This window comes from Vombatus ursinus, unplaced genomic scaffold (genome assembly GCF_900497805.2).
Source record: "Vombatus ursinus unplaced genomic scaffold, bare-nosed wombat genome assembly UNPS02014770.1, whole genome shotgun sequence".
In the NCBI taxonomy this organism is placed as follows: domain Eukaryota; kingdom Metazoa; phylum Chordata; class Mammalia; order Diprotodontia; family Vombatidae; genus Vombatus; species Vombatus ursinus.
Genome location: NW_020954548.1, coordinates 25,879,990 through 25,906,194, shown reverse-complemented (window position 1 = coordinate 25,906,194; position 26,205 = coordinate 25,879,990). Strand labels below are relative to the sequence as shown.

The window sequence follows — 26,205 nt, the reverse complement described above, 5'->3', positions numbered from 1 at the left end:
AATTCAGAGCTACACCAATCCTGTGTGTTTGTGCCTCTCTTTTCAAAGCCCCTCCAGTATTAATTATTTCCATCTTTTGTCATCTTTGTCACCTGAGGAATTTTGATATGCATTTTTTCTTGTTATTGGTGATTTGGAGTCATCTTTCATATGATTGTAATAGTTTACAATTCTTTTGAGAACTATTTGTTTATAGCCTTTGAAAAGTCATTGGTTAATAGCTCTTGCTTTTATGTGCTAATTTCTTATATATCTTGACTCAGATTCTTAAGATATTTGTTGTTCCATTAGATTGTAAGTTTCTTGAAGACAGACTGTCTTTTGCCTCTTTTTTTGTATCCCCAACGCTTAGCACAGTATCTTGCACATAGTAGGCGTTTAATAAATGTTTATTGAAATGAATTTGTTGCAGTCCCCCTCAAGTTAACAATTTATTTTATTATGCAATTCACTAACTTCCTTCCTTTTATTAACTCTCTTCTTAAGCCTGTCTCCCTGAAGCACTCTTGTTCCCCCAGTTGGTGGCACTCAAAGCCTAGGAAGCCACTAATTCTTGCATCAGAAAGAGTTGCCCTTTTGTTCAACTTTTTAGAAAGAGTGATACAGCAGTTTCCTTAGCACCTCCTGTGTTCCATTTTGCTACCTCTACTTCACAAGGTTGCCATGGGTCAAATGCCCAGCCTACAGAAAGGTCATCTATTTTCATTTTACTACTGCATAAAGTCATTATCGTTAACGTTTAACTTCTAGGCAGGTTTCCTCATTTGTAAAACAGGGGCGTTACTTGCAAGGGGGGAGGGGGAAATACCCTACCTCACAGTATTGCTACGAGAGAACTTTGTATACTTTAAAGGGCTATAGAAACAAATAATTATTACTTTATTACTATAGACATCTGTTGGGTCCCTGTGGTCAAAATTATCAGTAATAAAAATAACGATCACGAGGAGTCGCCCCTATCTTAAGGTTGCACAGTTGAAGAGGTCTGCAGAAACCCAAGAAGCGTAAACAAAAAGTACTTATAAAGACACTCTATGCTACTGCGTGCAGCTAGCGAAAAATTCACTCTCTCGCCACACCCCCACTTCCTTCCTCTCGCCAACCTGGGCCCAGGCCGACTTTTGCCTGCACGCCTTCCCCCCCCCCCCTTCCCCGGGCTCTTCTCCCCTTTCCCCCAGCGTTCCCCACCACCCCGACTCTGCTTCCGGAAGTGACGCCATTAAAAGTCTGGCCGTCTCCTTCCGCCACGGGGCCGCGACCAGGCAGGCGCTTGGCGTGTGCTGGCGTCTCTGCGCGCGCGGAGGGATTCTGGGTAACGGCCCCCCCACCGGGGGCGGCGGCTGCGGGGCAGCCGGTTCCGGTCTGCCGGGAGGCCGTTGAAGGTGGCGGTTTGCCGGGCCGGGGGGAGGGGGCTATGGAGCGGCCGTGGCCGCCGCCTGGACCCTGGAACCTCCCCCGGGACGGCGGAGAGGCTGACGAGGAGACGGAGCTGGATGTATCTCCCGGCTCTTCCCGCTTCCCGCAACCTCCTGGAGACAGCCCCCAGGTAAAGGGGCGAACTTGGGTGGGAAGGAGAGGGTCTGCCTGCCTGACCCCCCCCCGTTCCGCAGGGATTGGGGGGGACGGGAGGGTCAGTAGCCTCCGGGCCGGCCCCTGCTCCTGCCCCGCCCCCCGTCCCGTTCTCCTTGGTCACGGTCTCCGCCCGTTTCTCTTCGCTGCATCAGGTTTCTGCTCATTCCACCACCCCTTTCCCGTGGGAGTGGGGGAGGGAATGGGTGCCTAATGGAGGAGCTAAACCAGCTGACAGACGTCCTAACTGTGGGACTGGGGGGTGGGTAGGTATAGGGGAGTTGTACGGGGCCACCCCTAAGGTCCCCTTTCCATTCCTAAATCCTTTAATCGCTTCCCTTCCCTTGAACTTAGTTTCCTCTTGTATGCAATGAAAGGATTGCAGTAGGTACCCTTTCAGCTCCAAATTCTACAACCTGATCGCCCCTGCCCTTTTCTACTTCCATGCCCGCATAAGCACCTTTTCACTTTGGCTGCTCTTCCCCCTCTGGAGGAGAGGTGAGAATTGGCAGAATTGCCTCTCTTAACCTGAGAGACCGAAAGTGAAATGGTATAGTAAAATGCACCAGTGTTTTGGGTTCCTAACATCAAACATCTCTTTTTTTTTTGTTTTTGAGTAGTGCCCTGTAATGAAAAGAACAGTCGGTTTGCCCCACCTTGGATTCCAATGTGGACTGTTATTTATTACCTAGGCTGAAAGTCACCTAATACCTGAATCTTAGTTTGCTCAACTCTAAAACGTGGAGGGTTAGATTAGTTCAGGGATTCTTAATCTTGTGCCGTGGACTCCTTCGGCAGTCTGGTTTAGATCATGGACCCGTTCTAAGAATTTTGAAATAAAATAAAATAAATAGAATTTCAAAGGAAGCCAATTATATTAAATGTAGTTTTTCTCCTCAACCAACTTCACAGACATAACGAAATCCATGGACATCTTAGAGGTCCCTGGACTACTAAATGATCTCTAATGTCCCGCCAACTCCACAGTTTGCTTATCCCAGTTTCCCCACCTACCATCCCCCTAGGCACAGGTACATATGCCTTTTCACTTTGGCTGTTCTTTCTCTGAAGATCAGGAGGTAAGAATTTGGTAGTTTTGCTTTCAGAAATAAAGATTGGGTGATTCTACAATGAGGTGTTCCAGCCAGTTCAGGTTCGATATGCCACTTTGATACTAGCCTTAATGAAAACAGCTCTGAATTTTGAAGTCAGAAAACTTAGATTTGAATATATGATTTTAGACAATTAAAATTGCAAAGAAATCTGTAAAAGAGGAGATTGGACTGGATAATTGCTAACATCCCTTTCAGTTCTAAATTCTATGAGCCACATTCTAAAAGAAGCTGAGGCAGACCTTCCTCAGTAATGCCATATGAACTTTTAGCAGATTGCTATCTTTTATTTTCTTGTTACCCTTGTGTAAATTTTGAATAAACTTGCCTTGTTCTTTTTGTGTAGCTCTCTGATCACCTCGTTTGGTGAAACTAATACTAATAGAGGGAGAATTGACAGTCTACTTGTTCCCTGAGCAAAATTCTAATGAAATTTCAAGGATCATCTTTGACATCTGACTCAGTTTTGTAACCCTGGCTTTGATTTTCATATTAGACTGTGTCCCACCCTCATTCAAATGGCCAGTGCCCTTTTGTTTTCATAACATTTTTGACTATACTTTCCATGATATTCTGAAAACATGTATGGCCAAAGCCTCCTTTTCCTCCCTGAGCCTAAACTTCCTCACTTGTAAAAGAGGGTGCTCAATTCTTTGTAGTACCAACCACATTGAATTGTTATAAGCATCAAATAGGACAAAACTATATAAAGTCATCGATTTTACATATACGTGTAAACTATAAAATATCAGTAGGTCTGGAATGTCAGGCTCTCATTCCTTTTAACTCACTACCTGAAGTAGACCCTTCAAGCTTCTTGAATCTTGTCTTATGACGTACTTTTCAGTGTCCCAGTTTACCTAATTTTGTTTTTTTCCTTACCTGGAAGTGTTTTGGGAAGAGTTCTCTAGGCCATAGAGTAGGCAATGTTGTAATTATTTCCAGTGAAATGAAAATGTTCTACCTTCCATCATTCTTGCAAAATGAATGGATTCTTAAAGATGCTTTACAGAAAATTAACTTCTTTTCCCTAAGCTCACTTTTGTATATGATAATAAAAATTTATTATTTATAAGTATGGTGCTTACAAAGAAGCCAATTACTGATTCATCCCCTAGCTAATAGACCAGAATTCAGTTTTACAACCACAGACACCGCCAGCCACCTTAGAAATGGAGACGATATGAAAGAATTGATGAATCAATAGCACCCTATTAATTATGAACCAGTAATGTCATCTTTATAATATGAAAGGTAACATCTTGAAGAAAGTTTGTACAGCAACTTCTGAAATCAGTTTTGTAGGCACAAGAAAGAATAGGTCTTTTAAGTTTCTCAGGAATTTTCAGTTCAAAGAGATTGTTTCACAGAAGTGCTCCCAAAAGAAAATCTATTTTGAGTAGGTAAAGGTTTTTTTCTTTTGGGGGTGGGGTGGGGTATACTTTGAAGTTGTGAAGCCCAGCTGAACCTTATTTGGATTAAATGCTCTATCAATGATATTTCAGTTTGCAAAGTGGTAGCTTGATTAGTGCTAGTTTTGGTCATTTATTTGCTCTAAGCACACTTAAAATACTTGCTTTTCTTTCTGGCTTTAAAACTTTTAAGTTTCTGTATTAGAACCAGCAAGAAGAAAATGTTTATCACATTTTGTAAACATTTTTAAAGTGTTAAATTTCTGGTTCAGTTTTTGCCAGTGAGGAAGAGGCAAAGTATCTAAAGGGGTATGAGTCCTCAGATTACAGTTATGTGAAGAAATAGAAATTTAGTCCAACTGAAAACAGTTGACTTAAATAAGACTCTAATGCCAATAGCTACCTTCTTTAGGTTTTGCAAATAGTAGTTCTGTATAAAGTATGAAAACTGCATAAGAATAAAGATTTTATTTTCCTAAGTGTAAAATACTTAGAAACTTAAATTGTAGTCTGGCCTTGACATTTATTAAGTGTATGTCTGTGGACAAGTCATTAACCTCTCTTTAAAATGGTAGTTATTTGTACTACCTATACATGGGAGTGCTGTGAACAAAGTGCTTTAGTGCAAGGTGTTGTATACATGTAAAGTATTATGGTTTAGAATATAAGCATGGGGTGAACATTTACAAAATCCTAAAGTGGTGAGTGGGTACAACATCTGAATTTAGGAGTATTCCCATTTGTCTCATCTTCCAAGTTTGCCAGAAGCTGGGCTTTGCTTGAGGATTCCTTTGCCTTTTGAAGGCACATAGTATTTAAAATGTGGATAATCCGCAGTTGAGGGAGCACATTTGGCTAGGTAATTTACAATTAATGAACAACTTCTTAACTGATCAAACAATTGTAATGAGTCCTTCAACATACCTTCTTAAAAAAAGAAAGCACTTTTACATTTTGCATTGGGCTAAATGAAAGCAGCACCTGAACCTTTTTCAAATTGAGAAATATAAATGCTGTTGTATTTTAGAGTAAGAGACTTTAGTCACTTAAGGACCAGGATTCCCAAGTATACATACAGATAGAAAGAAGGAGTCACTTCTTGGTATTACTTGGTATAAGAAAGTTCTCTGCAGTAGAGAACTCCAAAGATTTTGTTTTCATTGTGTTAGGGAGGAGAGAAATTGTGGGCTTCTGTTTCTGTTACTTTAATTATTACAAGATAATAAGGAAATGTTTGGAATCAAACTGCACGAGGCACTGTGTTACTGTATAGGTTACCAAAAATCCCTACCCTTTAAAAGTTTTATGTTGTAGCTGGGAATAGAAGACAGCACTCAAAGGTCATGTATACTAAATGGTGAATAAGTTGTACATATAATAAAGATGCAATAGTTGGAGGTTTTTTCCCTAGTTATTCTCTGGCAAACTTCAAAAAAGTTTAACTGACTTGGAAAATTTGGGTAATCTCTATTAATGAAAATTGGAAATGTTTGACCACTGTGAAATACAATCTAAAGTGAAATTATGTTTGTACTGAACAAATATGCTTTGTTTCCTTCAATTGTTACAAATAATGTTTTGTTCTCCATCCAGATGTATAGCCAAGGGATTGAACTGGCTTGCCAAAAGCAGAAAGAGTTTGTGAAAAGCTCTGTAGCGTGCAAATGGAATCTAGCTGAAGCTCAGCAGAAACTTGGTAGTTTAGCACTACATAACTCTGAATCCCTGGATCAGGAACATGCCAAAGCACAAACAGCAGTGTCAGAACTGAGGCAAAGGGAAGAAGAGTGGAGACAAAAAGAAGAGGCCCTGGTACAGCGAGAGAGAATGTGTTTGTGGAACATGGATGCCATTAGCAAGGATGTTTTTAATAAGGTACAAGCTTTTGTTGAGGAATACGAAGTAAAAATTATCAATGCACTTAGGTATGTTTGTGGACATTTAATATCCTAGCATTAGAATATCTATGTTAACAAAACAGTACTCATTATCTACCAATTTTTTCCCCAAATTCAATAAAGATTTATAGAAAACCAGTAACAAATACCCCCCAATACAGTGTTTGATGTGGCTAATTCTTGATAATAGCTGTAAGTTACAGTGTTGATTGTATAAGACTAATTTGTAGCTACTGAATGTGTTTAATGGTAAATAGCCTTTTGCATTTCGTTTACTAGCTTACATGCAGTAAACTCTTAGTTAAGTAACTTTTACTTACTGGTAGAATCACTAGTGTTGGAAGGGATATTTCAAATAATCTAGCAATTCTTTCTCTTAAAAAAAATACTGTACCTAAGAATGTATAAAAATCAAGGCTAGAGTATAAGCTAAGGGGTCAACAATTATTTCAAGCAGCAGTTCTTTTCCTGACTGCCATTGACTGACTCACTGTATCCACCAAGGCACACGATCAAAGCTTCCTGACTGTGTTCTTCATTCAAGACCTTAGATTTAATCCAGACATAGAGTTTCTAGGTAAGATAGTGACCTAGTCCAGCCCCCTTTATTTTATTGATGAAGCGGCTGAGAAAGAAAGGGTAAAGTGCCAAAGTTCACGACCCTTGTTAGTGAGTTAGAGATTAGGGAAAATTACCTGACACTGGAAGCTGAAAGAAACTAAATTTAATCAATCTAGGAAAGTAATTAGATAGCCTTCCCTACATAGCATTGATAATGGAATAGATATCAATTTTTATGGAAAATAACAAAGTTGAAGGACAGAGAGATGATAAACAAGCATTATGAAAGAGCTGGTTTTGAAGTCAGAATGTCTGGATTTAGGTCCAGGCCTTGCTACTTACTACCTGTGTGACCTTGGGCAAGTAATTTATAACATCTTCAGGTCTGTTTACTCTTGTTAAATTCAAGGATTTAACTAGATTAAATTTTCTTTGAACTCTAAATCCTATGACTAGATGACCTTGAAAATCTGTTTCCCTATGGTTTGAAGATTTCCAAAATTGCATATTTCTTATTCACATAAATCTATTGAAATAGCTGTTGGATTTCATCTAAGATCATTGTTGAACACATTTTCATAATAATATGAGTACGTAATTTCAGCCCTTCACAAATAAGATTTAAGAAACATCAGAATAACAAGCATCAGTTGGCATTATATTGAAACTCTCAGAGCAGTAGCTAAGGAATTGAGGAGCCAAATTCTCTTATTATGAAAAGAAGTTGAGTTATTTAGCTACATAGGAAGCCTTTTATTACTTTCTACCTGCCTGCTAAATAATATCTGTTAACAAAAAAAACCTTTAATAATAAGGCCAAACTATTGTTGAGGTAACCATTCTCTATGTAGAAGTGATATAGCATAATTATCTGATAGCAAATGAATACTTCTGTTAGCAGATTGAGCTACAGCAGTAACGTTTATTTTGCAGAAACACAGTAATTAAATACAAAGCATAGAAGATAATTCTGATTTACTATTCCATATACTTACGGAGAATGGATTTTTGGAAAATGAAAAACCTTAGCTTTAGAGCAAATGTTACTGCTCTCACCATTAACAAATACCTTAAGAACTTCCTTATTAGGTTACAATCTTGGACAGACTGGAATTGACACCACAGTATAAGATGAATGTGATAAAATGTATAGTCATGAACTGTCCTGCAGAAAGACATAATTGTTCTCAGTTGATATAAAAGTTAGGGCACACCCTAATATACCAGTTTCCTTTAGTAACCCATTATGAACATGCTGCTTCATCCTTACCCATCTGACATGCTGCTTCATCCTTAGGACTTAATAGCCTTTCCATCCTTCCTTCAACTGAACTCTTTATAAGTATTGTCTCCCTGAGTTAGAGTGCATGAGTTCCTTGGGATCAAGGACTGTCGATTTTCCTATTTGGATGCCCAGTGTTTGACACACAGAAAGTGCTTCATAAATGTTTATTTATTCAATCAGGAGTGAATCTTAAATCTTTTTTGAATTTCTCTTTTTGGCCAAAAGTTTAGGGGAAAGGGAGTGTTTCAGAAGTTTGCTTATTTTGCCGCCCCATCTCCTGCCAAAGAGGTGTTGGATTCAAGGTGCAGAATGATACAGATTTTTTTGATATAGCCAATGTGGGAATTTGTTTTGTTTGACTATGCATATATCATACAAAGGTTTTGTTTTTGTTTTCCCAGTGGTGAGGGTGGATGGGAAGAAGAGAAAATGGATTTAATTTTTTTTAAAAATAACCGCATATCCAGGATGTAAAGATAGTACTTTTATCCTGTTATCCTCTCCTAAGCTTGATTAAGCTAAAATTGTCTCTTTTGTTCATATATAATTGTCTTTACTTTTTACGTTTGATCGTTTTAAGACTGCTGTCCATGTCTATTCACTTTAGTTGCCCTTCTCTGACTCTTTTCCTTCTTTATTTCCATTTTATCTCTTTTAACTCACAGTGACCAGAAACATAGAATATTCTAGAGTGGACACCCATCTCAGGATAAAGGGCAAGGGTATATGTCCAACCAAATGCCAAATAATGATAGAATGCATGTTCTAGAAAAGGTGGATAATTGTTTTGTGTTATTGTGAATTATCTAGTAAATGCTCCTTAAAAAATAAGCTTCTTTAACTTTAGAAAATTAGTTCTGTCACAAGTGTTTTATCTAGGGAGAAAATCATAGGATCATCGATTTAGAGCTGAAAGGGGCCTTAGACCATCTACCAACCCCCTTAGTATAAGAAACTAAGGTCCACAGAGCTGAAAGGGGCCTTAGACCATCTACCCAACCCCCTTAGTATAAGAAACTAAGGTCCACAGAGGGGAAGTGCCTTGCCCGAGGTCACACAGCTAGGAAGTGGCAGACCTGACATACTATAATATTCAACTCTATCAGCTGTTTCTTTTTAAACCTAGTTTCTTACCTGACCTGCATTTGTCAGATTTTAATTAGGAATGTTTTATAATGAACAGTGTCTTTTTATATAGACTTATTCTAGTTTAAATTTATACTTGTTATAAAGTGATTTAAGTCATGGAGATGGAATCTGGATGACAGAATTTACTGAGAAAAGAATTAGCAGGAAATACTCATATTTTATGTGTGTTTTTGAATTCTTGCTAATTCTAAGAGCTGGCAGAAAAGTAGAATGCGATTTTTATTTAGGGCAGTGATGATCTCAGCCTATCAGCGTGGTCACAGAATGTTCTGAAAAACTGTTCAATGGTTTTCCTAGCTAAATAAGAACTTGATTTAATGTCCTTTTTTGTGTTTAACTGAAAGAAATGTCCTTTAATAGAGCTTTCAAATTGTTTTAAGGACAAAACTTTTTTTTAACTGCCCCATAAAGTTTATTAGAAATTTCAGCTAAATTTTGCCATCTTGTTCAGGAATTATCAGAGATTTTTAAAAGTAATTATATATCTTACCTTATTTTGATCAGGATTTCTGGGATCATTTTCAATTGGAACTAACTAGGGTTATAGTCAAAAATCTTTATAGGAAATTAATCCAGTTATAAGTATATGCCCATTTTATTTCTGAATGTGTGTCCACTCTGGAATACTGTGTATTTCTAGTCACCACACCTTAAAAAAGAAAGAATGGAAATGAAGAAGATGAAAAGAACAACTAAAGTGATCACGAGGCTGGGAGTGAGGAGTGGTATGATAAAGATAGATTAAAAAGTAAGCTGAATATTCCCACTGGGGCTAGGACCATGTCTTGTCTCACACAGTGCTTAGAGTATACATGTTTAGTAAATGTTTATTGAATTGGCTGGTTTATTTCAAGTGTATCTACTTCTTAACTTCAGCAATTCAGAATTCAAGTTTAGTTCTGTTTTCTCTACATGACTTTAGACAATAATAGGTTTGGTTTTTTTTTGTTTTTTAAACTAAAATGCTGGGGGGCGGGGGAGTTGATTTTAAGGGCAATCTATTAAGGCTTGGACTTGGATTGATATAGTGATAGAGTTTCCTTTCCAAAAGAAGGATATGTAGACATGTATGATGACTGAACTTTGAAAGAATATCAAAAATGGCCTACTCAGATATTCTAGTTCAAATGAGGCAAAGAAATATTCTGATCACTTTATAAATTTTTTTTCTCAGAGTTTTATTAATCAAGATAAAAGTAAAGAAATAGAAGATGAAGATAAATCCAAATCATTTATGCAGAAATATGAACAAAAGATTAGACATTTTGGTAAGTACCTTACTTGAACTTCATTCTTTTGTAGTTCTTGGTACCATCTATGCTAAAAATGGGAATATAAAATATGGAGCACAAAAGAAGGTAAATGCCAACCACGCACTAGTTCTCTGGCTATTTCTGACATAATTATGTGGCTGTGGTTGCAGAGTGTTTGGTTTTTGTTTTGTTTTTTTAATTTCTCAAAGATAAAGCAGAGTGATAGGCAAAACCACCCAGTTAATAAAAATAAAAATTTTTATAGTACTAACCTTTAAGATAAAACCATTTCTTTGTTATATGCAATTTTATACATTTCCTGTTACTCTCCAATCACTTTTCTCTGCCCTTCCTCATCCTTGGTCACTAATATCTTGTGATTTCTGGCTAGGGTTTTTTTTTTTTCTTCCAAATTCTTGTTACTTAAGTAACCAAGCAGAGCACTGAAATATATACTAAGTCATTTTGGTGTGAAGGAAGACACTGACTGCTTGAAGGGACCAGAAAGACTTCGTGTAAGATGGTACTTAAGCTCAGCTCTGAAGGAAGCAGGCAGCAGTAAGGTGGGAGTGCTTTCCAGGCCCAGGGAATAGCCTGCAAAGGCACCAAACTGGGAGATGAAATGTTGTGTGTAAGGAAACTGTAGGCTGGTTTGGCTAAAATATTTAGGGTCTGCAGTGGAGTAATGTGGAATTGTCTGAATTGACAGGTTGGAAGCTCTTATTTTGTGTTAGGGTTTTAAATGCCAAGTAAAAGAGCTTATATTGTTTTTATCCTAGAGGCAGGAGGGAGCCACTGGAGTCTATTGCTCAAGGCAGTGATGTGCTTGTTTAGGAAGATTAGTTCAGCAGTTGTGCAGGAAATTACTACAATAGCCTCCTAATTTGTGTCCCTGCTACCAGTCTCTCTTTTCCACAAAACTGGCAAAGTGATATTCCTGAAGCATAGGTTTGACCATGTTGTTCCCTGATCAGTAGACTCCAGTGGCTCCCTATTACCTCTAGGATAAAAAACAACAAACATCTGTTTGGCATTTAAAGCCTTTCACAATCTGGCTCTAGTCTTGTTATCCATTACTTCCCTCACATTCATTATGACGGGACCATAATGAACATGAAGTTCTGTATTGGTTGTACTGAGTTTGAGATGCCCATGGGATATCTAGATAGAATGTCCAATAGTCATTAGTGGTATGAGACTTGAGCTCAGGAAACATATACATAGCCATTTACATACATCTGGAAGTCATCTCCATAGGAATAATTGAATCCATTGGGGCTGCTGAGTTTACCAAGATAGTGTAGAGAGAGAAAAGAAGGCCTAAGACCAAAGCCTTGAGGGCGAGAGGTGGATTATCCAGTAAAGGAGCAGGAGAAAGGATAGCCCTACAGACCTAGGAGAACAAGGAGTGAGTGATTTCCCAAAAGCCTGAGAAGAGAGTATCTAGAAAGAAGGGGTGATCAAGAGTCATGCTACAGAGATTAGGAAGAAACAAGAAAAGGCATTTGGATTTAGTAATTGAGATCATTGGCCTCCTTGGAGAGAACTGTTTCAATTGAATAGCAAAGTTAATCCACATTGGAACAAATCGGAAATTGGATGAGATTGAAAAATATGGAAAAAAACCAAACATGGTCAATGTTGGCAGAACTGTGGGAAGGCAGGCATACTAATGAATTGATCCAACAGTTTTCAAAGACAATTAGGAATCATACCTACAAAGTCACTGAATTGTACGTACCCTTCGGATCAGTAATGGCCGAATTTGGCATTTAACTTCGTGGAGGTTAAAAGAAGGAAAGTTCCCGTGTAGATAAAAATATGTAACTGCATTTTTGGTAGTAGCAAAGAACTGGAAAGCAAGTAAGTACTAGCCAACTGTAGAATGGCTGGATAATTTGTGGTATGTGGATGTAATGGAATATTACTGTACTATAAAAAATAACTAATGTGAAAAATTCAAAGAAACTTGAGGAAACTTTATGAACTGATGAAAAGCAAAGTGAACAGAGCCAGGAGAACAATTATACAATGCCATAATAATTTAAAGGAAAAAAAACATTTAACAGAACTCTCATCTGTACAGTGATCAATTATAACTTCAAAGGCTTGACAAAGAATTCCACTTGGACATGGAGATAAACTGTAGTTGTGGAATGAAGATCTCTTTCTTTTTTTTGCTTGACTGTACTTATTTATTGGAAAAGATGGTTCTTGGGATGGGGATGGGATTGAGAAGGGTATGTTAAAGTATTTTACTTTTTTCATAATGGTGGAGTGAAGTGAAGGTATTTTTTTTCCCTTGAAGTAGGTAGAGATGTAGCCCTTTTGTAAGCAACAGGGAAGAAGCTGGTAAATTGGGAGAGACTGAAGATTACAGGGAAAGAGAAGAGTTAAGTAAGGACTACTTACTTGAGCAGTTGGAATGAGAACTTTGAGGAATTTAAAAATGAGATTTAGTTTTTCCTCCCCATTTCAATTCTTTCATTTTATTATAAATTCTTATCCAAATGAGTAGTGCTGGGTTATTATATAGTAACTCATCATCTGCATTGGAAAAGGGGGAAAAGAAACTCATGGGTAAGACTTGCATATCCAAAAAAAGATTTATTGAATATTTTTTACAACTGACTTGAGATGGGAGTGGAACACTAAAGACTCCATATCCAAGTAGTGGCAGGTCCTTCAAAAATGACTTCTCAATTTTCCCTGGATTACTCCTATCTCTTCTCACTACTGCTGAAGAGAGTTTTGTAAAGGAAGTCACCCCATTTTGTTGACTGGGCACACTTTAAACTTATTATCTAAGCTCAATTGGGCCCGTATTGCCAGTAGGCAATCTTTTTATTTCTCTAGTTGATTCCCTATCTCACTTCCCAATGAAACTATTTCAGACTTTTTCATCTTTCTTCAAGACTCCAACTCCTCCCTCTCCCCTGCCCTTTTCACTAAAGACCTTGCTTCTAATTTGCCCGAGAAAATTTGAGCCCATTCACCATTATCTTCTTCTTTTCTCCTCCCTTCATCTCAACACCCTTTGCCATCATTCTTCTCTTCTCCTTTCTCCTAGTCTCTGATAATGATACTCTCCCTATGTAGACCAATCCCTCTGTGTGTAACCTTGATCCCTTCCCCTTCCATTTTTGGCATATTTTACCCTTTTCATTCCTAATCTTTAATCTCTCCATATATACAGGTTCTTCTGCTGCTGCCTTCATGCACAAGTCTCCCTAAATCTTAAAAAAAAAACTTAATTATACATTACCAGCCTTCTAGCTGTTATGCTAGATCCTTCCTCCCTTTCTTAGGGAATTCTTCAAAAAACAGTAACAATTTTCTGCACTTATTTCTTCAAGTTTCTCTCTACTCCACAATTCTTTGTAATCTGGCTTTTAACTTATCATTCAACTGAAAATATTCTCTCCAAAGTTACCATCAGTCTCTTAATTGCCAAATCTAATAACCTTTTTCAGTCTTTAGCCTTCTTGACCCATCTGCTGCATCTGATACTGTTGACTGCCATTTCTTCCTGGATCCTCTCTTCACTCTAGGGTTTGACAGTACTGCTGTCTCCTGGTTTGTCTACCTGACTGACCAAACTTTTTCAGTTTCCTTTGCTGGCTCATCAGCCATATCAAAGTCCTTAATTATGAATGTTCCCTAAGGCTTTTCCAAGGTCATCTTTTCTAGTTTCTCTACACTCTTTTTTGTTAACCTCATCAGCTACTATGAATCTAATACTTATCTTTATGCAGATGATTCCTCGATCTAGATATCATCCAGCCCCTGACTTTGTCCTGAGTTTCAGTCCTGCATCACCAACTGCCTATTGGCTATTTCAAATTAGGTATCCTGGAGACCTCTTAAATTCAACAAAACTCATTACCTTTGTCCAATCTCACCCTTCTACTGAATTTTGTTATTTGTCAAAGGTATCAAACACCAGTCATTCTTCCAGTCTCTCAAGTTCTTAACCTCAGTTTTGTCCTTGACTTCTCAATTCCCTTCATCCCACGTACTCATTCATTTGCTAAATAGTCATTTCTACCTCCACAGTATTTCTTCCATGTAACTCCATTCCCACAGGCCTTCATCCCTTATTGCTTAGACTGTTTCAGTAGCCTCCTAATTAGTCTTCCCAACTCAAGACTCACTATTTCAATCCAGCACTGAGTTGCCAATGATTTTCCTTAATCAGAGATTTGACCCAGCCACTTTCCTACTCAGTAGCTCCCTATTGCTCCTAGGATCAAACACAAACTTCTCTGTTTGGAATTTTAAGCCCTTCAAAACCTACTTTTCATCTTTATTATACATCACTCTACTGCTTTCACTTTGTGTTCTAGCCAATTGTTCTTTTTCTCTGTTCCTCATACCCAGCATGCCATCTCTTGTCTCTGGAGCTTTGCAGTGGCTGACTCTCATGTTTGGAATGTACTTCCTCCTCATGTCTTTCAAGACCCAACTTAAGCACAGTGTTATACACAAAGCCTTACTGATCCATCCCTCCCTAACTGGTATTTATTTTGCATTCTCTATATACTTACGTGTGTATGTGATATCTCTCCTGATAGTATGTAATTCCTTTGAGAATAGAGATTGTTTCATTTTTTCTTTGTATCCCCAGCACCTTGTACATGGTAGTTACTTAATAAATTCTTGTTAGTTGATTAGATTCAAAATTGTCTAATGCCAAAGATGACTTAGGTACAAGTAGTGGTATAAGAAAACAAAGAAAGAAGGAAAACAAGCATTTATTAGGTGCCCACTATGTGCCAGCTACTGAGCTAAGTGCTTCAAAAATCTCTCATTTGATCCTTATAACAGCTCAGGAAGGTAGATACTATTGTTATCATCCCCATTTTTACAGTTGAGGAGACTGAGGCAAAAAGAGGTTAAATGACAGGTCACATAGCTAGTAAGAATCTGAGACCTTATTTGAACTCAAATCTTTCTGACTCCAGGCCCATCATTCTAGCTACTGTGCTACCTCCCTCCCACCAGATATATTTCTGACTGGAAGGGGAAATAGCTTATATATAATACATGGAAAGCTCAAGTACTTCATTGATATCCACAAAATACTAAAAACCAAAAGATCTCTTGTGTGTTTGGGTAGTTCTCCTAATAGAGGATTTATTGAAAGACTTAGTAAAGAATCATATAGAATGAAAAGACGAATGGTTTGTAACGTCTACTAGTGAAAGAATACATGCTCTAAGATCATGAATCTGTTGAATTCTGTTGTCCATATGATACTGTCCTTGTCTAAGAATGTAGGTTATAGTTTTGTTTTTTTGTTGTTTAAAAGAGAATTTGTACCCAAAGAATTTTCATTATGAATTGAGAGATGCCAGTGATCTTTCCCCCAGGATTCTGACTTAATAATGGATATGGATTCAGTCACTGGAGTGAGAGGAGCACCTTGCCTACTTGCTCCTTCAATGCAAGCTGCTATTTACTGTAGAATTTAGAGGCAAGAAAAGAACCCGGAAAAATTCCATGCAGCTTTCATCAGAAAAGAGTTAAAGATGTAAATTTGGCTCCACATATTCCTATGAACTTTGGATGTGAGTGTTTATTAAGAATTATTTTTGTTTCTGTTGATGAACTTTTTGATTGATTAGGAATTTGAAAAGTTTTCACTGTAAGCATTTATTATGAGAAGTACTTGTATTGAGTGATTAGAACTTCAGTCATACTTCTCTTATATTAGCAGATGAGACTTGAGCTCTGTTTATTTCCTCCAAGTTCATTAACTCCATAAAAGATTAAATTTGCTTTTGTGTAATTTTTTTTTAAATCAGGAACAAAATAAAGAAATGAAAAGTGTGTGCTATTTAATTCAGGAACTGAATTTTAGGGCCCAAATAAGATAAGGGAGTAAAAAGGGCAGGTACTTAATAATGTAAGAGGAAGCCTTAATAGTATTACTATAAGAGGAGGCCTTAATAGTATTGATAAAACTTTACAGTTAACCAGATCACTTATTATTTAAGTAAACATAGTATGAGACTGTATTAAAAGAAGAAAATTAATTTGTGGAATTTCTGAAAGCAGCTATGCTTTGATTTCTGAATTACTTATTCTTTGATACTGTTTCGGTCACTTATAAAATGCAGTCTGGTGGTTTTTTGTGTTGGAGTTAGAAGTCTTGCTCTAGAATAGAAGTAGTTGTATCCCTGATGTTGATAGACTTTAAGGTGCTTCTGTGTGTCTTCCTTTCTCTTCCTATGTCTGAGTAAGTTCATTTCAGATACATAGGGAACCAGTCTACATAGACTTCTAGTCATTTGGTTTTTAATATATTACTAGTTGGAGCATGTTTTTGATGTGAGTGTTGGAAGAACCTATTGTTCATCCCAAGTTTTTCCATCATCATTGGCTTACTCAACATGTGGTAACTTGGTCTCTGTCAAGGAGTAGGAGGAATGGGAAAAAACTGAACATTGAGGCTTTGGACGATATCTACTAATAGCCAGTCAAAAGCAACTAAGTAAAGGTTCACTCAGGAGACATAGTCCTTGTCTTTGTGGAACTTGATCTAATGAAAAAAATGAGATAATAGTATTAAAATGACAGTGGCATTAGAGAAGTACAAAACATCATTAGGTAGGGTAACTGAGTCTCTATTCATCAGCCAGGTATGGCAAAAAGACATTTAGCCACAAAAGCAACTGAGAACTAAGGGACTTCCAACAAGCATGTAGGGAAAGGAGAATTTTGGAGCTACATGCAGAGAATGTATTATGTTTGTTTCTGCCCTTGCTGAATCATAGCTAGGACTAACAAAATGCAAATTGATCTCCCAGCTAGAGAAAAAAGGTGAAAGTGTTGTCTGTTCTCCAGTTTCTTGGGGAAAATGAGGTTTTCCCAGAAAGAAAAATGTCAAAGGAAAAACAAAGAAGAATAAGAAAACAGTGTAACTTATGACTGGAAGCTGAAGGGTAGATAAATGTGACACAGAGAACATGGAGTACAGGAGCACTGAGCAAGCTATACAGCAGACATGACATTCTTCTTAGAGGTGGAGCTAAACTATGAGGAGGAAGCAGCTCCTTGAGCCTCAAGGAAGGAAGATTTGGTAGATAGATCCACAGGTGCCACTAGAAAAGATGTCCTCTGCTAACACTTAGAAGAGAAAGGCTTGAGGGGACAGCTAGATGGTGCAGTGGATAGAGCTCCTGCCTTGGAGTCAGGAGGACCTGAGTTCAAATCTGATCTCAGACACACAACACTTACTAGCTGTGTGACCCTGCAGAAATCACTTAACCCCGATTGCCTCACCAAAAGAAAAAAAAAGCTCATAAGCCTCCCAGAAGAATATGGCAAATTTGGGGGGAAAAAAAAATCCTGGAGTACTATTGGTTAATAATCCCCTGCTGAAGCAGCTGCTTGTAACCCGACAGGACCAGTAGAGATGTTTGCTTGCCTACTTGGGCTGGGTATCTGGGATGTGATAGAGAGTCTCTAGAAACTTATCTGGGGGAGTGGGGAAGAAGTAAAGTAGGAGGAGACAAATGACCAATTCCAGAAAGCATTGCTATGAGTTTTTGAAGCCTGAGAGAAAAGATACTATATTAGAGGTAGTGTTTTTGTCACTACTGTTAATTGTATCACATAAGTAGGCACGACTCAAATTCTAGCTGATTCAGATTCTGCCTCTAAATCCAGTATTGCTTCCACAGCACTCTGCCAGTTTTTCTTTAAACAACACTATATCATTTTTTCTTTAAGACTACCTCACTAAGATTTAGTTGAATCCTTAATTCTGAGCTATTTAACTATCTTCAGATCTTTGAAGGGGTTTCATATGCAAGAGAAATGGGTTCAGGTCTCAGCTTTGACCCTAAACAAGTCACTTAATCTCTGAGCCTCAGGTTCTCCATCTGTAAGATGGAAGTAACGATACTTGTATCACAGTGTCAAATCTAGATCCATGAGACTTTAATTTCTTCTTTGTTTATGTGTACAGTTTTATTACTTAGACATTTAGGAAAACCTAACTTGTTCAAATAGTTGAAACAACTTAGGATCGTAACTTTTGGTCTGGAAAGGATTTTAAAGACCGTAGAATCCAACCCTCTTGTTTTACTGAGGAAACTGAGGCATGGAAAGGTTAATACCCCTCTCCCTAGGGTCACACAAATAATAAGAGTATGAGGTAGGATCTGAATTCAGGTCTTCCTGACTTTGAAGTTTAGAGTTTGGCCTCCTATTCCACAATGTTTCTTAATTCCTTCATACTTAGTTTGACCTGATTAATGATCTGAGATATAAGACATTGTACCACTTGAATGATTTCTATAGCAACATGCATCTGTTTGAAGAGAGTTTTTATATTAAAATGTTATCTTGACCTGCACAAACGAAAATAAGCAATTAGAAATGGCTAGGTTGTTTTTACCCACCAGATTATTTTCTATTTTCTCTAGTAATATTTAAAATGAAATAATTTTAAAATGTCATTTCATCCCACAGAAACACAAAGTGTATTTGTCATTTACACTATAATTCTTTTTTTAAAGGTATGCTAAGTCGATGGGATGATAGTCAGAGATTCTTGTCTGACCAGCCATACCTTGTGTGTGAAGAAACTGCTAAGTATCTCATCTTGTGGTGTTTTCATCTAGAAGCTGAAAAGGTATTGTGTAAACCTTCTGGAAACTTGGAAATACTTTAGTTTGTTTAGCTTCTTTAGTTTTGTTTTTTTGCATCTATATTGGAGAGACACTCTCATGGTCAATAAATTCGAAGCCCCACATGTGTTTCTAGAATTCATTTAGACATAATTGTAAAGGAGAGTTGATTCATTCGTATTCCAGTTGAAAAATAGAAACATTCTTTAGAAAGGTATGGCCTTTCAAAATTACCTTTATTGTAATTTATATAATAAAAAAATTTTTTTACATCCAAACAGTAGTTAAATATTGATTTAAATTAACATCACTGACTAGGTTTAGTTAAGCTAATAACAGGTCTGTTGATCAAAATCTAAGGTTCTTGTAAAAATCATACAGTATTAGATATATATGATAGATAACAAAGGGCAAAGACTAAAATGCCTCTAAATGCAAAGCATTATGCCATTTCAATAGACACATGTTAACTATATTTTTTGTTAGAGTTGCTTATAAAAGTTCAATTTCTTTTCAGAAAGGAGCTCTAATGGAACAAGTAGCACATCAAGCAGTCGTAATGCAGTTTATTATGGAAATGGCCAAAAACTGTAATGTGGATCCACGAGGGTGTTTTCGTTTGTTTTTCCAGAAAGCCAAAGTAAGTAGCTGAGGGAAAGTGCTAAATGGAAACTTTAGGTAGGTTGTAGCATCTGGGATGACCCTGTCAAAGGCTTTAGTGGAATCGTCTACCATGCTTCCTGCACTAGATATTGCTATTGTGATCACTGTAGGTTCTGTGACAGTGGCATTGGAAGGATTCTTCTTGTTGGGGGCAGGAAAGGGGGACAGCTGGGGAAAGGTAAAGAGAAATGTACCACCAGAATCTTGTACTTGTTATTCTGCAGATTTAAGGGAAGCCCACCAGGTTAGTGCTGTGAAACATAAACCAAGTTGAGACATGTGGATGATTCAAATCTTGACTGGTCTTGATCTTCACAATATTCTGGATTTAGACACTAACCAAAATGACTGATAACTGGTGGTGGGAAATTCATAGCTTACCTACAATATTACCCAAATGATAAAAGTACATAAAAGTAAGAATAAATTTCATGAGGATCTTTCTCTTTTATTATTGTGAAGATTGTAGTCTAGCCAGTCTCCAGAGATGAGGACTAAGACGTATCTCAGGGAATGAGAGTTTACTGGGGAGTAGGGAGAGCCAAGGATAATTGTCCACTATCAATTAAGCCCAGATCACGTTTTTTATTTCTAGCTACCTAATTAACTAGGACCTGAAAGAATGGAAACAGAGTTAGATACAGGAGAGGTCTCAGTTTCATCTCTAAGAAGGGAAGGTCAGACAGGGAATTCTGTGCCGCAGCAGAATGGTGGGACTAGACCCAGGGAGAGGTAAAATGGAAATATAGACCCTTTGACCTCAAAGGAAGTGGGGGACATACTGTGAACATAAAGGAAAGAATCTGTCGCTCTAAAACAGGAGTTCTATGCTAGGTCCCATGGACTCACAAGGGGATAGATTTCAGGGGACTTGTGAACTGGGTTGGAAAAAACATTACATTTTTATTTTCACCAACTTCCAATTGAAATTTAGTATTTCACTTGTGAATGTAGGCAACAAACTACATTAGTATTAAATTTTCCCAAACTGCCAAAAAGGTTAAGAACTCTTGTTCTAGAGTTATAGTTCTAGAGTTATATGGTAGAGCTGATTTCAAAACAAGGGCATTAGTAGCCATGGATGTGGCGGGGTGGGGGGGGGGGGGGGGGGGGGGTAGCTTTTGTCCAACTAGGTTAGATCAAGTCATCAATCATGGAAGTGAGAACCATGTCATTTGGAGCAGGTAGTGTGAACCCCAAGATAGAATTCTGAAGGAGGGCATAGAGGGAAAGTCTTACTCTTCCAAGAAAACAAAGAAACAAGGACAGGGCTCCTTCTCAAACCAGGATGAAGGAGAGAGATTGTGTGTGTGTGTATACATACATGCATGTGTGACACAAAGTAGTGTAGGTCATCAGTAGTGGACACCAATAAGCTAGATTTTCATTCTGCTCTGAGTCAGGCTCTCACAGTGTGGCAATGACCCTCAGGCCTCGTGCCACAATTATATCATTCCTTAATGTGTCATGCACTGGAGGAAATTTTCATAAGAAACAGAGATGATTTGTAAATAACCCATTTTTTTATTTTATTAATTTATCTTTAGTTTTCAACATTGACTTCCATAAGATTTTGAGTTTTAAATTTTCTCCACCTTCCTCTTCTTCACCCTCCTCACCAGGAAGGCGTGCAATCTGATATAGGCTGTACATATACATTCATGTTAAGCATATTTTCCCATAAGTCATGAGGTAAAGAACAATTACAACTAATGAGAGGAACCATGAGAATGAAGCAATAAAACAAAACAAGAAAAAGAGAGCAAATAGCATGCTTCCATCTGCATTCAGATTTCATATTTCTTTCTTTGGGTGTGGATAGCAGTTTCCAACATGAGTCTTTTGAAGTTGTCTTAGATTGTTGCATTGCTGAGAAGAGCCAAGTCTATCAAAGTCAGTCATTGCACAGGGTGACTGTTACTGTGTACGATGTTCTCCTGGTTCTGCTCATTTCACTCTACATCAGTTCATGTAAGTCTTTCCATGTTTTTTTGAAGTCTGCTTGCTCATCATTTCTTATAGCACAATAGTATTCTATTACATTTATATACCACAGCTTGTTCAGCCATTCTTTAATTGATGGGCATCCCCTCAATGTCCAATTCTTTGCCACCACAAAAAGAGCTGCAATAAGTATTTTTGTACATGTGGGTCTTTTTCCTATTTTTATGATCTCTTTGGGATACATACCTAGAAGTGGTATTGCTGATAACACATTTTTTTATATCACCTTAAGGTTTACAAAATTTTTTTGCTTCATAAAACCATAAGGTTTGTGTTGTATGAGGAAAAGAAAGTACAGAAAGGTTCAATAACTTACCCATTGGAAGTGTCAGGGCCATGACAGAGCAGGCATTTCCCATTGTAAGTTAACCTTGATTAGCCAAAACAATAAATCCTTATAGTTAAGGAAGCCAAAATTTGAGGTATTCACTTCATTGCTTTTCATGTACCAGGAATTCCCCCAAAAGGATATGGTGCCTAAGCTAGTAGAATAACTAGGAATAGGTAGTAAGTGGATAAAAACTAATGAAGAAATTACTCTAACAAATACTAAAGATGATTTCTTCAATAGAACATAGAAGGATTGAAAGTTTAAACTGAGGTATACCTTGCTTTTGCTGGGTTTGTTTTTAGTTTTGTTTTATGGTTTGTTTAATTTTATATAGAACATTGGGCTGGATCTAATACATTGAAATTTAATAGGAAACCCAAGTTTTACCCTTGGGTTCAAAAATCTTTATATAAATAAAGGATCCAGGTAAGTAATTGGACAACAGTTTTCCGAAAAAGATCTGAGGGTTTCACTGCACTTCAAGTTCAGTATGGTCAACAATGTGATATCAGTCAATCAACAATCAAAAAAACATTTATTAATTGCCTGACATGTGCCAGGCACTATACTAAGCACTGCATATGGTAACAAAAAAAGCTAATTTCATCTTGTCATTATTTAAGAGAGGCCATAGCTGCCAAGAATAAGTAGGTGAGAGTTTTGTTGTCATCTGCCCTGGTCAGACTATTTCTGGAGTATTATGATTAGTTCTAGATGCTACAATTTAGGAAGAATTTTGAAAATCTGGAGAGCCCATAGAAATGGGTGTCCAGGATAAGAAAGGGCCTTGAATTCATACCATAGGAGGATCACAAAGGAATGGCAATTACTTTATCCATAGAAGACTTAGGAGATTGTTCAGTCGTGTCTGACTCTTTGTGACCCTGTGGACCGTACTGTCCCTGTCTCATATGAAAGAAAGGTAAAACTTCTTGTGTATGGCCTTGGGGGACAGAATCAGGAGGAATGAGGGGAAGTTGCAAAGAGACTCATTGAGACTTGAGGGGAAAAAATACATTACAATTTTTTACTGAGTAAAAGAAGGGGCTGCTTCAAAGCAGGATAGAATGGTTTCATCCACATTAGAGTCTTCATGTAGAGACTGAAAGACCACTTAGTGGATGTGTTGTGGTGGAGATTCTTTTTTTGATATGAGTACTTTTTAGATGAACACCATGATACAGAATTCTTTGATTTTGTGTGTACCCTCATCTATTTTGTAAGTAACTTTGAAGGGTTGAAAGAAAAAATATACACCAATCCTGGGACAGATAGAAGATACTGGGATCTCAAAGACAATGAGGAGGATTCACAAAAGATACCTATTTTCTCTAAGATGTGGTTGTAAAGTAAATATGACCAAAAAAAACCCACTCATTCAGAGGTGTATAAAAAATGTGTGTATGTATAGCCTATATCAGATTGCATGCCATCTTGGGGGGAGGGAGGGGGAGAAAAATTTAAAACTCAAAAGCTTATGGAAATGATTGTTGATAAATCAAAATAAATTAATTTTTAAAAAATTTTTTAAATACCACACACACAAAAAAAACTTGATATCAGCATTATATTAACCTTCCAGAAACTGGCTAGACCATTTTCATGGGTAAAGGAGAACACTATAATTGTCTATGGCTAGTTAGTCCAGTAATACAAAGGACACTCCTTACTGTTGGTAGATGAATAGCAATATTTAAATAAATGGAATTATCATTAAGTCATAACTAAAAAATAGGAAGAAAGTTAACAGTGTGTCTGATACAAGGAGGGTTCTTTTGGGTGGAGATGAAGAAAGGTGTCATTGTGAAGTGTTAGCAATGTAAAGAAGGGAAGAAAAAGTTTCAGTACAATTTTTAAAAAGAAAAAATATATAAAGGACATGAAGGAAAATTTGGGAAAGGGGTTTTTATACACGAATATCTGTAAGAGAATAAAGGTGAGTTTGTGGTTAGAATGATTTTGGGTGTGAAAGGTGAATTTTAGGGTCCAAAAAGAATATGCATGCCAAGATAGGCTGATTAGGGGGAGATAAAGTAAGTCTTCCATGTTTATCCACAGCCTGTTGAATATAGTTGTACTTTATGCTTGAAAAGAAATAAGATAACTTTCTGAGTAGATCATGCTATTGTTATATTGAGAACAGAAGGCATAATTCAAAAACCAGTAAACATCTACTCCTGTATTAAGGATGTCAGCGCTGAAGTGGTTTGCTCACAATGGCTTATAGTACAGAACAGGGTGGAAACGGGCTTGAAGAAAAGCCACTAAGTATCAACTTTTGAGATCTACTGACTTCTTAAACCTCATGCATTGAAAAGGAGCTTTCTAAGGTCTTGTGCTCTCTTTGAAATCTGCTAGGAAGTTTGGGCACCGTCTAGGAAGGCCTTTTCAGTAATAAAGGCTCCCAGACATCAAGCTGCTGATTGAGGGAAAAGAATTGTCTCCCTGAGTTTTCAGGTCTTCTCTGCAGGAGCAGGTTTTAATCTCTCTAGTCTTAAGTTTTTCAGGGAAGCTTAATGCAATGGAGAATGTGCAGAGTCAGGAGACATGGTATTCCCATCCCTACGATCCCTAGTGCTTGAACTGCCTCCCTACCAGGGTTGTTGTGAAGAAAGATATTTATAAACCTGAAAACACAATTTAAATGTGAATTTGTTATTATTTTATTGTGAGCTGGGGATACAAAAGTGAAACAATATCCCTGCCCTCAAAAAGCTTTATAATCTTAACAGCAATGATAGAGTGTACACAGATAACTGTGCTACAGAGTAGAACATGAAGGAGAAGGTAATCAAATGCTTGTATCAAACAGTTCTACCCAGACACTGAATGACACCTAAGCTTTCTAACCTGAAGGGTTGCTAAGGTGTATTATATAACAAGAGTGTCCTTCCTCTCTTGCAATCTCAGTATCCATTCTACTTGACATTAAGAAATCTTGAAATTTTTAAATAGACTTTGATGGGTTTTTTTTTATTTTCCAGGCTGAAGAAGAGGGTTACTTTGAAGCCTTCAAAAATGAACTCGAAGCGTTCAAGTCAAGAGTAAGACTCTATTCTCAATCACAAAGTTTTCAACCTATGTCAGTTCAGAATCATGTTCCTCACATTGGTGTTGGATCTATAGGTGTATTAGAATCCTTACCACAGGTAGGTGTGGAGAAGTAATCATTTGTGCTATTCCTGTCATTCCCTTACTGAATGATTTCTGAGTAATCATGACTATTAAAATGTTCCCATCTTAATAAGTATACTAATTTGGTTACTCTCTGATCATGTTGTATATTTGTCCAAAGTCAATGAACTTCCCTGTGTATTGTATTGTCTGTCTCTTTGTGCCACTTTTCTGCAGCCACACACCCCTTTTCCTCTCCCTGATACCTGTGTCACCCTACTCTGGCTGTAGTATAGAACTGAATCCTTACCATTTAGCACACTTCTTGCATGGAATAGGCATTTTATAAATGACCAATGGAATGAAACCTGTTGTATTTCTTGACTAGAGTGTTATGTTCTCCATTCTGAAATATTGATGTAGATAAGTGAAATATTTTATATGTCTCCTTCTTTAAAAATAATTTTTAGAAGCCAAAAATGAGTTTTACTTGCTCTTCAATTGATGTTTTTGGTTTTGTTTTTAATGTGGGGTCATTAGTCCTCAATAGGAAGAAAATAATATCACTTTTAAGGTTTGACTTTGAACAGACAAAATTCAGATGCTGAAGAGGGCTCTTTTTTCTCTCATTTGGTCAGTGTTTTTCTAATTCAAATTGTTTTCAGTATTTGCTAATATGGTATTTGTCATTTAGAATTCTAAAATATTACTGTGGTAATAAGGTAAGTATTCAAGACTGATTTCTGAAATTGTCACATTCTTTTCAATTTGTGTTTTTGAAAGTTGTGGAATTAAAATCATATGCGTCACCTGATACTAAGTTGTTGAATAGTTGAAATCATTGTATCCTTATTTTTCTTGGAAGAAGCAAAGTGAAACTGGAATGTCTTTTCGCATCAACTTTCACATAACTGATTTCTTGTATTTTTCTTCCATTTCCCTGCTCCAGAATCCAGATTATCTTCAGTATTGTACAAATACAGCGCTCTGCAGCTTAAACTCAGTCGTTCATAAAGAGGATGATGAACCGAAAATGATGGACACTGTATAGTTCAGTTAAGACTGCTGAGGCCAAGTGCTATTTTGTTACAAGAAAGGAAGAACTTGGCTGTCTTCTTGACACTTTTATGGGTGCTGCACTTTATTTTTGTTTGGTTTTTGATGAGAGGGGAAGAAAGTACTGAAACATTTTGTAATTTTTTTTCTCTTTTTTTG

The 26,205-nt window shown here is 37.3% G+C and overlaps 1 protein-coding gene across 1 annotated transcript; it reads left to right on the top strand.

Annotated features, from left to right (window-relative positions):
* Window positions 1-1,355: 1,355 nt before the first annotated feature.
* CDC37L1 (cell division cycle 37 like 1) lies at window positions 1,356-26,205 on the top strand. Its single transcript, XM_027863192.1, has 7 exons — window positions 1,356-1,546; window positions 5,687-5,968; window positions 10,161-10,254; window positions 18,768-18,883; window positions 19,396-19,518; window positions 24,861-25,025; window positions 25,940-26,205. The coding sequence occupies exons 1-7, from the start codon at window positions 1,415-1,417 to the stop codon at window positions 26,039-26,041; spliced, it is 1,014 nt and encodes a 337-aa protein (XP_027718993.1). The 5' UTR covers window positions 1,356-1,414; the 3' UTR covers window positions 26,042-26,205.